This window comes from Pelophylax lessonae, assembly GCF_965119305.1.
Source record: "Pelophylax lessonae genome assembly, chromosome: 4".
Lineage (NCBI taxonomy): Eukaryota > Metazoa > Chordata > Amphibia > Anura > Ranidae > Pelophylax > Pelophylax lessonae.
The window spans coordinates 537,503,349-537,517,326 of record NC_138771.1 but is presented as its reverse complement, the minus strand read 5'-3'; the positions used below and the strand labels follow the sequence as shown (position 1 = coordinate 537,517,326).

Below are 13,978 nucleotides of genomic sequence, written 5' to 3'. Positions count from 1 at the left end.
TTACCATAAGGGTTAGAATTAGGGGCAAAGTTAGGGTTAGTGCTAAAATATGGCCAGGGTTAGGGTTAGTTGTTTATTTTTTAGATTTGAGGCCAATTTTAAAACAGTTTGTCAAAATCGAACTAGTGTATTTTACTGGATTAAAAAAAAAAAAAAAAACATTATCATCTATGATTTATGAGATTATTGTTCTAAAGTATGATTCACATCTTTATTTTGTGGGTTAGTAATTCAAGTCATCTTGCTTCATAAATATTCTTTTCTCCTTTTTAATTGTATACTAATTTTCCATGTCACATCTACACCCTGTTTTTATTTGTTTTTGTATTTTTTTTATCAGAAAAGCTATGAAGGTAAAGGGTCATGAGAGTGGAATATTAAACCAATCCTATTTAACAAACATGTATCACCCTCACATAGGGTTTACTCTGGTGTATCACTGATAACGTCAGCAGGAATTCTGTGACTTATCTCAGGCCATTGTGCATTGGTTTTGGCTAGAACATATAAATGGGCACAGCATGACCATACAATACAGAACCCTCAATATTCCCTGCATATGAAAAGCACAGTGACAATGGGGACAATGGTAAGTTGCTAATATGTATATATATTTATATATATTTTTTACATACTATGCATTACTTAAGTCACCCAACTAACTAAACTGTTAAACAACAAACAGGTTTATAAAAAATGTTAATATTACTGTCCTTCATATGAGTAGGAATTAAAATCCAACATATTGTGAGATGTTGGAGGGTTGAAACAAGATTCTTTACAGGTTCATGTATATTGGCTTTTTTGCACTGGAGCTGCTTTTCTATCCTGTACAAATTGATGTAAATTCAAAGGCAGCTCAAAGAAACACCTTGAGCAAATCAAAAACAAGATGAAGCAAGTCTAAGTACCTTGCTTCTGAATCTCAGAAGTTGATGGGAAATCCAAAAATCCAAAAGTCTACATTTGTCATCAGAATTAGAGAGGTACATTTTTTACTAGTGATAGTTGTTTCCTCTCACTTCCTGTTGCATCTGTGGGACAGAAAGTAAAGGGAAATCACTTAAAAGGACACAGAAAGCAAAAAAAAAAAGATAGGTTTTAACCCTTTTACTCATTTGTCTAAAACTAAACATTTTTTGGCTATGCATATCCTTTGATAAATACTTCTAACGAGTGAGACCATAGCTTGATTTTACAATAGCTGCAGTAGAACGTGGAGCCAGGAACTGTTAGGGTTAGATTATCCACTGCATTTTTTTACTTTTAGAATTCTTTTTCTTATTAAAAGAGTTTATTTATGAAAGATATAATGCCTAAAGACTAAGGAGAACATCTCACTTAGCTCTAAATGGTCAAAGTGACAAGACTACCTTAGGCAGGCTACGAAAACCTATAGTTAATTCAACATCTCTTTCAGTGCAAGACTACAATTAAGTGCACCACTACAATTAAGTGCATATTTAGTAGGCTTAGAAGGCTCCGTGTGTGCTGGTGAGGCTGGAGAGGATTAGGGGAGAGAAGAGTGATCAAAAAAGGCAATTTTTACAAGCAGAGTTTTAAAGCCATTCAGAAAAAGGTATATTGGCATAAAGAGTTGCATACCGGGGCAAACAGCCAACAACATGCAGAAGGTTAAATCCAAGTGGTAAATAAAGTGCCTCAGTGCTTGGATTCTGCCTCTCGAGTCAGTATAAAGTAGATGCAAACCCTGACATTATGGCATTTAGTTTACTTAACCTTTTTTTTTTTAATCCTTTGTTACACCCATTCCCCATCTATATAAATGCTTTCCAGCATCGGTCGTTTGGCATTTCTCCAGAGTGATTTCCTGATGGTGACAACAGTGGACCATGTTTGAGTAATGTATTTTAAAACTGCCACTTGTAGTCCTCATCAGAAGCCAGTGTGACAATGCATGAGTGCAGTTGAGAGATAGGAAGTTGTCACTCTATAACAGGAAATGCCCAAACAGAGACTTTTGTAGTAGGTTCTACAGGTTTGATTTTCATGAAAGCTGTAGTTTTAAAATACTTAAAATTGCTTTTTTTTAAATTACATTAAAGGAGTTGTAAAGGCAGGAGGTTTTTTTATCTTAATGCATTCTATGCATTAAGATAAAAAGCCTTCTGTGTGTAGCAGCCCCCTCAGCCCCCCTAATTCTTACCTGAGCCCCATCTCTATCCAGCGATGTCCATGAGTCCCTCGGCCGTCCATGACTCTCCCTTCCGATTGGCTGAGGCACAGCAGTGGCGCTATTGGCTCCCACTGCTGTGAATAAAAATAAGTTAGCCAATCAGGAGAGAGAGGGGCAGGGCCGAACAGAAGCTCCATGTCTGAATGGACACAGGGAGCTGCAGCTCAGCTCAGGTGCCCCCATAGCAAGCTGCTTGCTGTGGGGGCACTCAACAGGAGGAAGGGGCCAGAAGCAGCGAATAGGGACCCGAGAAGAGGAGAATCCAGGCTGCTCTGTGCAAAACCAACTGCACAGAGGAGGTAAGTATAACATGTTTGTTATTTAAAAAGAAAATACACACGAGACTTTACAATCACTTTAACATGTTAAAGTGATTGGGGTTACATACTTTAAGATTCCATCTTTAACTGGAGTGTACAATAAAAGTAAATCAATGAACTTAAGTGTGTAAATATCTAATGAACCAGTTGATTAATTTAACAGCTGCTCTTCTAACTGGCTCAGAAAATGATAACGTCACACATAAACTGTGCTCATTCTTACTTGGCCCATGTAATTTTAGATCTGGGTTAAATTATCTATTTAATCAACTGCAGATATACTTTCATGAATATTAATTTTTACATAGACAGAGTGTTTTGTTCAATTGTTTCTTTAATTGCTTATTCCATAGCTCTTGCTTCTCGGATTTCTGGCAGTCTTCATAAATCCATTGCAGGGAGATGAGGTAAGAAAATATAAACATCCTTCCCCTCTAAAAAGGGGACTGTGCAAATTGACTTAAATGGAAAACATTGTGTATGCAATGATATGGCAATTACCATGGAGAAATATTGTTCATTTCATTACACCCCAACACAGCTTCAAAGATTTTAAATATAAAAATGTATTATTTTATTTTTAGTTTTATTTTATTGAAATTAATCATTATTTTATCTATTGTCATTTCAAATCCCCTTCACCAGTTCTAACTTTTTAATTTTAAGAATGTTTTGTAATATAGAAAAAATAATGCATCCTTGTGCCGTTTCTTTGTTTGTTTGTTTAATACAAACTATGCAAAATTAGTGGAAATAGGCTCCCACCTACACTGACATTGGGAACTGTTTAAACATACCTATAATGAAACTATGACACTACCACATACAAGTAACTCCCGGGCCTTTCAGCTTCTAGCTTGATTGACCCTTATCCATAGTTGTAAAATTAGTTATCAAGCAGCCCTAACAAGTCTGTCTCTCTGGACCTGTCAGGACCTCATGATCACAAAATTAGCTGGCAGTTAGTAGGATCTGACATTTCCAGAAGTGGCATGTTCCAACTAAATTAGGCTTGTAATTTTTTTTCTCTAAAAATCAGCTAATTAAAACAAATTGATGGCATAGGTATTATTTTGGCTTTGTTAAAAAAAAAAGAGTTTGAGTAAAAAAGTTGAAATTGATGGAAGGGTCACTCCTATCTTTATCTGCAGTGTCAAATATTCCACATGCTGCTTCAAGGGAATCCAGAATCAAATCTCAGGTGCTGGCTCAGCTTATCTTCACCAAAGCAATTGATTGTACCAGCAATATTTCTGCTGGCTATTTTAATAAGAGAAGAATGTTATTTTTGCAGTGGTACCCCCGGTGATATATTTGGGTCCTCTGCTCTTTCCTTTGCCCAAAACAGAGCCCCACCCCTGCTGACAACACCAGCGCACCTTGGCCAGGGTTCTTTTGGCAGTCAGACAAGAAGGATACACAACAGCTGTGATAAAATAACCAGGCTATATTATTAGAAATAGAATAGTAACGTTATACAATAGTTTAGACACAAAACAATAATGATACAGTACAGTCAAACATCATTTAAAGTGTGGCCTCCAATGTCCTGCAGGACAAAGAGCATAAACAAATATATAATCCCGGAGCGGTCTTGTATTAGAATCTCTCCCGTGTGTCCGCAATGTACCTCATATATAAGAGAGGATCATGGAGAGAGACTCATAGCGTAGTATGTTCTTATAGATTTATTAAGATCAATTAAGTGGCACTCACCAAAGGACAGATACAATGCACATGTCAAAACGATAAAACTCCTTGTTTCCAACCAACAAAATGACCGACCTCTGGACGTGACAATGTGACGTAAGGCTCCCTCCCCCCGAAGTGTTTCGTCAATAAGACATAATCAGGGGGCGTGGCTCTGCATCCGTAATGTGTCGTATTTATATTAGTAAAACCGGACCTTCAATCTTCCTTGATCCTGCGTTCTGGAAGTACTTCAATCACCCATTGCTGGAACTGGAAGTGATTAACCTGACCTCACATGCATTCCACCTTTGGAACTAGTAGAGCCAGCCAAAACAGGATCCGGAAATGGAACAAAAAACAGAGTTTGCACCCCGGATTTTGAGGTGTCTAGCACGAACTGGACTAAAAAGTGTCCACACATACATAATAACCAATCAACTTTTAACTTTAGTTTGTTCAATTAAGTTTTGGGATAATAAAACCTGGAAGCTGATTGGTTACTACGCACAGCTGCACCAGATTCTATGTTCACCAGTTTTAGTAAATTCTCCCCTTTGTTTCTACTAATCTTTATTGAACTATATGAATTTAGGGGCATTCCTTTCCCTTATTTAAAAGTGTAACATGCTGGGGCTGAGGTTTTTTTTATGACCCCCACTTCAAAAGTAAAACATTCTTTCAAATGATGCAGCTGTTCCTTTCGCAATCTCCCCATTCAAAGCATGCTGCTGTTGTCTGTGAATTTGAGAATTGCTTATTAACATTGAGGTGAAAGCATGATTCTTATATACACAACCATCCTGTACAGGTACAGGCACCACTTCGATAAAACCCATTGAAGTTGTCTGTAGCTTACCACACCAAGTCAATATTAGGCCTCATGCACATGGGCTTATGAGAAAAATAGGCAGCGATTTTTCTGTCAGAATTTAGCAGAAAAATACACCTCTAATGTTACAATATGCTATACGTTTATGCGTGTATGATATTCATTTATTCTGCCCATTGGGTTACTTTTATATGCATACCTGCACGTTTAGATGTTTTTTTCTGCTCAAAAGCTCCTACAGGAACATGCCCTTGGCTTTTTTTCCTTTTGTCTGTAAACACTACTTATCAATTACTCCTGTAAACACTTATATATGCATGGCCATATAGGCCAACATAGAGGTGCTTTTGCAGGCATTAATTAAGCGCTGAACACCTGTATAAGTGGCATTATTTAACCTCTGTGTGCATAAGGCCTTAACAGCAAAACACTGACATACTTTATATTGTACATCTGTTCAAAGTTACATTGTATTGTATTACAAATGTCTCTTACAGTCATTCCAATATACGAACAATGGATACAACGGAGAGACGGTCTACCATACTGTTAACATTAACCAGCAATACAAGATCGCTGTATTTAATGTCTATTCTGGACGACAGACATCCAATGCTGTCTTTGATTACAAACAGGTATGAGGCAGAATATTGTTTAGTAATATTTACAGCATGAATGTAGTTTCTAAGTGATGTGTAAGTGGGAACATTTGTTCATAAAGACAGTAGTCTGCCATTACGACATATTCGGTCTTGGTAGTAGAGTTTTTCAGGGCTTAGTACTCTATAAATACAATAGCAGTCAGATCCATTTGATGTCAGGGCAAACAAGGCTAACATGTCTTGTACAGTTCATTAAGTGAAAACCCATGCCCTGCCTGTCATTTGTGAATGAAAAATGGGTGCAAAGTGCAAAAAAACATTGTTTTGCATTCGGTGCAGTGACAATAAAGACAATATTTTTTTTAAAAGAGTTGTCATTTTTAGGCAAATTTCCTTATCAATGTAAAAGAAAACCTATTAAAATAAATGCTTGTGAAAGCACAGAAAAAATAAGTATTTTAAATGTTTACTTGCAGTGTTTCTCCTTTCGATAAACAATTTATTTATTAACCTGCGATGTGCTATTGAGCTCACTAGAAAATGTGACATCTTCAGAAAAGTAAATTTTCCTTGCACATCATCCTCTTCTGGGAGTGTTTATATACTCTCTGTGCTGGCCCAGCTACTTCACTCCTCCCTTTACCTCCCTACATAACCTTTTATGTAACTCTGAGGAGGGAAGGAGAATGCTATAGAGCAGGGATATGCAAACTGTGGCCCTCCAGCTGTTGCTATAAGCTATAAGTCTCATCATGCCTCTGCCTCTGGGAGTCATGCTTGTGGCTCTCAGAGTCTTGCTATGCCTCGTGGGACTTGTAGTTCTGCAACAGCTGGAGGGCCACAGTTTGCATATCCCTGCTATAGGGTGCCACTTGATTAACATCTCTGAGTCTGCTGGGACTACTGGCATCACATACAAGGTGTTTTAGAGGTTTCAAGAATTCAAAGAGTTCAGTTGAAAAGCAGTAGCCTCTTACACGAATAAAAATGTAAAGCTATAAAAAACGATTAAATATATTCTTAAATACCAATAGTGTATAAATATCTGAAGATGTCTTTAGATTCAGCTTTCTATAATTACTGTATTTGCACAGCAGCACATACTGGCAAAGAGAGCACTGAACCAATTAAGGCAGCCATTCTCAACCAGGGTTCTGTGAAACCCTAGGGTTCCTCCAAAGGTTGCTAGGGGTTCCTTGACCTGTGGCAGAATCCCCTACCAATTTACGGTCCCAGGGTCAATGCCTCTTGGCAGAGCCAGCTGTATGACACCAATGATCTTTTTAGCTGTCTGTAAGAATGGCACGCTGACCACCATTGTAAGTGGGGCATTTGTGTCACTGGCCACCAATATATGGGGCATTTTTCTCACTGACTGCCAATGATTTGTTTCTAGCAGGGTTTCCCCAATACTATTTATTTTAAAGGGGTTTCTCTGGGGTGAAAAGTTTAAAAAATGCTGCAATAAGCTCTATTGTGTCGCACAGTGCAGTCTGAACATACTTACAGAAGGTAAGAGTAGAGGGGTGGTCTTTTCAGTGTGGCACCTAATATTCATTGCTCAGGCAGCAGGTTGAGGCAGATTGGTGACCAAGTTTTTTTTACTTAAATGCAATGGAGGAAAATGAAGGCACTAACCTGGTTATTCTGTCTGGCATAGAGGCTAAAGCCTAGTAGACACTGGCCAGTTCAATAAAAACTGCCTGACATTCGGCACATGTGCATCGCAGCGGGTCCAACAGAACCTGGCCGGCTTCTGTCAGACAATCATGCTGGAAAACCAGAAGCCGACTGGCTTCTGATCAGTCATTGGCTGAGAGCGCTGACTAGAGTGTTCTGGCGGGGGGGCTGTCCCCCTGTGAGAACACAATAGCACAGCAGGGGAGATAGCTGTACTAACATCGGATTGTTAGTACATCGGCTCCGACCTGAGCTGTGAAAAAACTAGTGGTGTGTACTAGGCTTTAGGTAACAAGACTGACTAAAAACAATTAAAAATCCTTTGGCTGATTAAAAGATAAAAAAATAAAGAAAATAATCAGCGCAGCCAAAATAAATGAGTGAAAACCTAAAATATAAAGTGGAATATATTATTCTTAACACTCAAGAAGTGATTTCACCACACTTCACCAAAAAAACGTAAACATCATGAATAGTGTAGTGCAATATGATAGATGGTAAGAGGTATTGCGCTACATTATTCATAATATTTAGGTTATGATTAAAAGTTCACCTTTGGAACATATGACAAGTTCCACCTGTTTTTAGGGTGGAACGTGTAATCAGGATCTGCAGCCTTTACCCCCTGATTCTACCTCCCTGTGACAGTGGGCAGGGGATCTTCTTCCCACACCCTCTATCACAATTGGAAATTAGCATGGCCATACAGGGCTCCAACCACAAGGCCCTGTCATCTATTCACAGTTTCCGGTGAATGAGAGCCACAAGTACCGCCAGACATTGTGGCTGACAGATTGTAGTTCTCAATGAACTATTAGGTTGCTGGTGAGCGCTCTCATAGTCCATTGATCTTCCTGCTATCAGGTAACTGCCTGCCCATACGATGTATGGGCAGACAGCTATCCTGAGAGCCTGCAGGAGCCTGAGATTGCAGATCATGGGTACAACGCTCTGCAGGCTCCTTAGAAAAAAATAATTAAATAATAAATGCACTTTTTTCACCTGAAAAAAAAAAATGTGCATTTTTTTTTTTTATAAGTTGATTGTATCCTTTAAACAGCTCACATATACCTATTCTATGTCTTTAGCTATAGTGCATTGTCATTTTAATTATTTTATTAGTAAACTATTTAATAGAATGAAAGTTTTCGTAAAGCAGACGTCTGCATTTAGACAAATAGATACTGTATGTTCTCCGTACTGACCAAATGTAAGAAAACCCATACTGAGAGACAAATGTCAGCTGCAATTGCTGACTTCTCCTTCCGAAAATTCTTCTTTGATGAAGCTTTGGCTTCAATAATTGAAGGCACTGACCAGGAAAAAGACTTTTATCTGCTGCATGCTTCTTCTAGGTTTGTGATTTACAAGTGTAGTTATCCAGATCCAGACAGGCCACTAGCGATACATTAAGGGGTGAGCAATGGCAGACTACATTTTTCTCTTATGACAGGTGCACGTTATTTGGATGCAATATAGGCAATGTAATAATCACATATGTTTCACCTTTTCCCAGAACATAGTGGCTTACCACATGCCATACAGAGGTATCTGCGTGATTGCACACATGGATATTGACACTTTCCCTGGACTGGGTATCTTTGAGGATATGATGCATAAGAGGGTAAGTGTGTGGGAAATAGTGAACCAAACCCCAATTAATGATGTGGATGGGATAGAAGGAGGTGAACCATCTGTGCAATGAATACATCTGTATTATCTATTAATATATAGTTCTTTCAATCTAATTTCTAGTAATGAGTAAATCGATAATTTATAACAGACAGCAGATACCGTCCACTATCCACTCTCCATTATATTCTATTGGGTTACATTTACCGAGGCCCACAATCGTTGGCCCTTTTATAAAATGTAGGCCACAGTATGGATCCTGCAGTGCCCCATGGACTTCTCTATGAATAATGCAGCAGAGAGAGCTCTGTAATTGGAGGAGAGATGGCCATGTGACTTGGACACATTTAGATGTGCACTAGGTGCATCCAAATGTGTGCTAAGGATTTTTTGTGTATTTTTTTTTTTTTTTTAGCAGTGACATGGCTGTAGCTATATTACCAGTGTCTTAGTCTTCCAGTAATCCAGCTCTCGGATCCATTTCACAGGAAAGATTAGTCAAAGACTGACAGCGTTTTAACGGCCTGCCTATTAATTGGCAATGGTAGCATTCATTTAAAAATCTCATGCATTTCCTAAGTCTGCTCAATATGATTTTCATTCAAATGAGACAACATTATTTATTTTTTTAATTATTTATTACAGGCACTTATATTGCGCCATCAATTTACGCAGCGCTTTACATATTTATTAAACATTCACATCAGTCCCTGCCCTCAAGGAGCTTAAAATCTAAGGTCCCTAAGTCACATTTGCACACACACATACTAAATTGTTCACAATTCTTAACAGACCTATGACTACCACTTGACCACACCAGCTTTTTAGGCTGTGTGTAATAAAATAATACAATAGAATTAAAGTCTGTTCCCTTCTTCATTGCAGGAGCAGAAGAAGGAGCTGGAAGAACTTAAAAAGCAATACTTTATCACTAACCAACAAATATATGACCTTGCCCAATATGGCGCTGCTGTTCAGGGACTGTGCTGGGGAGTTCCAACCTACTTGGCTCGTGAGTTCACACGTAAGTAGCCTGTCCTTCCGGACTTATCTACTAATTCATTTATTCCATAGATCACTGGAAATAAGATGCAATCACCCTAAATTGAGGGGACATCTCACATTTAAAAGCTGACATCAGATGTGGTGTTTATTTTGGGAGATCCTGAACAAAATTATAAATGCAACACTTTTGTTTTTGCCCCAATTTTTATGAGCTCAACTCAAAGATCTAAGACTTTTTTATGTACACAAAAGTCCTATTTCTCTCAAATATTGTTAACAAATCTGTCTAAATCTGTGTTAGTGAGCACTTCTCCTTTGCCAAGATAATCCATCCACCTCACAGGTGTGGCATATCAAGATGCTGATTAGACAGCATGATCACTGCACAGGTGTGCCTTAGGCTGGCCACAATAAAAGGCCACTCTAAAATGTGCAGTTTCATCACGCAGCACAATGCCACAGATGTTGCATGTTTTGAGGGAGCGTGCAAATAGCATGATGACTGCAGGAAAGTCCACCAGAGTTGTTGCCCATTCATTTAATGTTCATTTCTTTACCATATGCCGTCTCCAAAGGCGTTTCAGAGAATTTGGAAGTACATCCAACCGGCGCCACAACCGCAGACCCCGTGTAACACACCAGCCCAGGGCCTCCACATCCAGCATCTTCACCTCCAAGATCATCTGAAACCATCCACCTGGACAGCTGCTGCCACAATCGGTTCACATAATCAAAGAATTTCTACACAAACTGTCAGAAACAACCTGCATGCTCGTTGTCCTTATCGGGGTCTCAACCTGACTGCAGTTCGTCATTGTAACCAACTTGAGTGGGAAAATGCTCACATTTGAAGGCATCTGGCACTTTGGAGAGGTGTTCTCTTCACGGATGAATCCTGGTTTTCACTGCACAGGGCAGATGGCAGACAGCGTGTATGTATGGCGGGGTGTGGGTGAGCGGTTTGCTGATGTCAACAATGTGGATTGAGTGGCCCATGATGGCGGTGGGGTTATAGTATGGGCAGGCGTATGTTATGGACAATGAACACCGGTGCATTTTATTGATGGTATTTTGAATGCATGGAGATACCATGACGAGATCCCGAGGCCCATTGTTTTGCCATTCATCCACGACCATCACCTCATGTTGCAGCATGATAATGCACGGCCCCAGAAAAAGTCTTAGATCTTTGAGTTCAGCTCATGAAAAATGGGGGCAAAAACAAAAGTGTTGCGTTAATAATTTTGTTCAGTGTATATATATATATATATATATACACACACATTTGCAGCCAGGTACAGATAAAGACAGAATGGGGCCCTAGGTAAGGGTGGAGCTTTGGCCGCACCATCTCTTTGATCGACTTTGGTAAGAAATGTGAGCACAGAAAAGCTGCCCCATTTGCAACGTCTTTTTTGGCACGAGCTTGACTAATTGTGTTATCCTCCCGAGTTACTGCAGGAACGTCAAGATTGTTGCTGAACAACCCATACATCAACTGGGCCCTAGGCTCCTGCCTAGGTTGCCTTGTGGATGATCTGGCTCTGACATATGCTGAGAAACAGGTTCTTTTACTTTTTATAATAACTGTACTTTTCTTTTACAGCCCCACCACAGAGGCAAGGACAAGGTGTTGGAGCTCAAGGATGTGCTGGAATCCATTTCCTCTTCATCCATGTTGGGTTATGTGCAGGGTTCCACCTCTAGAACGTCCACCTTCTAAACTGTTCAGCATTCGCCATCATTTTGCTGCTGATCACACCCATTACCTCGCAATGTAGTAATGACTTTTCACTTCCTGCATTTGATGAGCTTCCTTGAAAATAGGAAATAGAAATAGAGAAGCTACATTTACACACCAATAAAATGTGCTTACAACCAATGGAATGTGTTTATAGTATTCTTGTGGCAATACATCTTCTCTTTATTTTTTTATTTTTATTTTTTAGAGCAAGTTTTCTTTGGAAAGTTTTGGGCATAAGCTAAAAAAGCATCCTGAACTTAACAAAACATTCAGTAATAAATATGTAAGGTGGTGAGCTATTTACTAGTGTGCTGTTTGTTTTTACAGAGTATATCAAGGGAGAAAAAATAGCATTACATTTGGGCCTTTAGCTAGAATTGAAGCCTGTCTCCCATATCATTCCCTTTGGGGTTCTGACACTATCATACCCCTGTCCATGCATTGCCAAGAAACTTGCCCTCAGACGAGGGTTAAGGATGTACATTGTATAAATATACTGGAGGTTTTTTATCTTGAACATATTTCTTATATACCATAAGTTGATGTGTCATGTACTTGTATGAGGAGTCCTGTCTGAGCCATGTGAGGCAATGACTCCTGATCTGCATGTTGTATTCGATTCGTTCCAGTCTGTGCTGCAGAAAATTCCTGAAAATTCTATTCAATTCTAATACTTTATCTACACTGCACAGTTTTAGCACATCAGAAGGTTCTTATCTGGTGAACCAAGCTTCCTAACTTGTAATCTTAAAAAAATGGCAATCATAAAATCTACTCTTGTCCGAAAGATCAACTACAATGCCACAAAACTGCCAGCAGATGGCAATACATCACATCATTTAGTCTTTGTACACTGAAGTATACTTTTTTTTAACATAGGCATTTTTTACAACTTTTTTTTGTTGTAATTTCTGTTTTATTGAAAACGTGTTTATTCCAGAACAAACATCCATACAAACCAGATGCACAAAACAGCACCCTTAGCATACAAACGAATTAGTACATCTTGTGAGAGATAAACAATTATATCTTAAGGCCTAGGATCTAATGCCTCCTATGTATATACAGGACTTGCAATAATTTACAGGGGTTTTAAAAAGGGATGCTCTCAAGTGTTTAAGACTGATAAGACTCTGAGTAATAATAAAAGGGTGCATTTTACAGTGGACTTTATTTTGAAGAGCAGGAAGCATTTGCACGTGTCACAGAGTGTGATGCTGTAGTTTGTGGCCTCAAAAGCCCCATGAGGGTCTTTAGCACCCTAGCAATATTAATCTACCAGGAACATAACTTACAACAGCTATTACAGGTATCAAGATTTCGTAGATAATCAAAAAGAAGACTAACAAAGCTGTCTTACAGTGGCAATCAGGTTGACTGTGGAAAATCGAGCCAAGTCACCGACAATTTTCTAAAACTTCACTGGATAACCCCTGCTCTGATAAGTCCCTTTATACAATATCAAAGCATTACTGACCAATGTCTTCCAGAAGGGAAGTGAGGGTGGTTGGCTTTTTTTGTATTTGAGGACAAAGGCTTTGCGGTCTTAACAGAGCAGCAGACCTCAACCAAACCCAGAAGTAAATATGTCAGGATTAACATAGATTATGGTGAGAGAAGAATATATCCTTGTGAATTCTGCCCAGGAATTCTGGATTTTATGACAAGGCCAAAAGACATGCAAATAGTCCACCTGGTCAGAAGTGCAATGCCAGCAAGTTGTAATTTTGAGTTATGAAAGCAACCTAATGTTGTTGGGGTCAAATAGGCTCTTTGCACTGTTATAAAATAGTCCCAAACTGATATCACTTTTTTGAAAGGGTAGCATAAGTACTCAGAGCTACAAAGGAAGCTGATGATGGAAGACTTCCCTCTGCCAGGTGATCTCATGTTTAAACAGGGAGCAGATATTTATATATAACCCCCAGCAGCTGTCACAGACTGTGGGATCTCTTACTGTATAGAGTTCTGCATGGGGAAGTATCTCTACTAAGGGCCACCACCCCAACATATATTATTTGTACTGGAGCAGGGACAAATGTCCCCTTGCATCCCAAACCAGTCTTCTATTTTGTGTGTTACACAAAACATTCAAACAAAAAAGCCCAACAATAGTCGTAACATAATATCTTATGTACCACTTTGCAGACAGATTCTTTCCTTGTGTACTGGCAGGGAGAATGTCCATAGGCAAGGCCATACTGTAGTCCTAGAAATACCCTGTGGATGTGGAACATACTTTGAAATGGGCAACATATATCACTACATTGTACAATT

The 13,978-nt window shown here is 39.0% G+C and overlaps 1 protein-coding gene across 1 annotated transcript; it reads left to right on the top strand.

Moving 5' to 3' along the window:
* Positions 1 to 567: 567 nt before the first annotated feature.
* LOC309554059 (gastrokine-2-like) lies at positions 568 to 11,768 on the top strand. The gene is made up of 6 exons (XM_082255583.1): positions 568 to 589; positions 2,871 to 2,924; positions 5,536 to 5,673; positions 8,837 to 8,944; positions 9,838 to 9,976; positions 11,564 to 11,768. Exons 1-6 carry the CDS (start codon positions 578 to 580, stop codon positions 11,662 to 11,664), a joined length of 552 nt encoding a protein of 183 aa, XP_082111709.1. The 5' UTR covers positions 568 to 577; the 3' UTR covers positions 11,665 to 11,768.
* Positions 11,769 to 13,978: the final 2,210 nt, after the last annotated feature.

Excerpts from the sequence above, each read along its gene's own strand:
- LOC309554059 (XM_082255583.1), top strand. Across the intron at positions 2,925-5,535 it reads ATCCATTGCAGGGAGATGAG|TCATTCCAATATACGAACAA; the intron begins GTAAGAAAATAT and ends TGTCTCTTACAG. Across the intron at positions 5,674-8,836 it reads CTGTCTTTGATTACAAACAG|AACATAGTGGCTTACCACAT; the intron begins GTATGAGGCAGA and ends ACCTTTTCCCAG.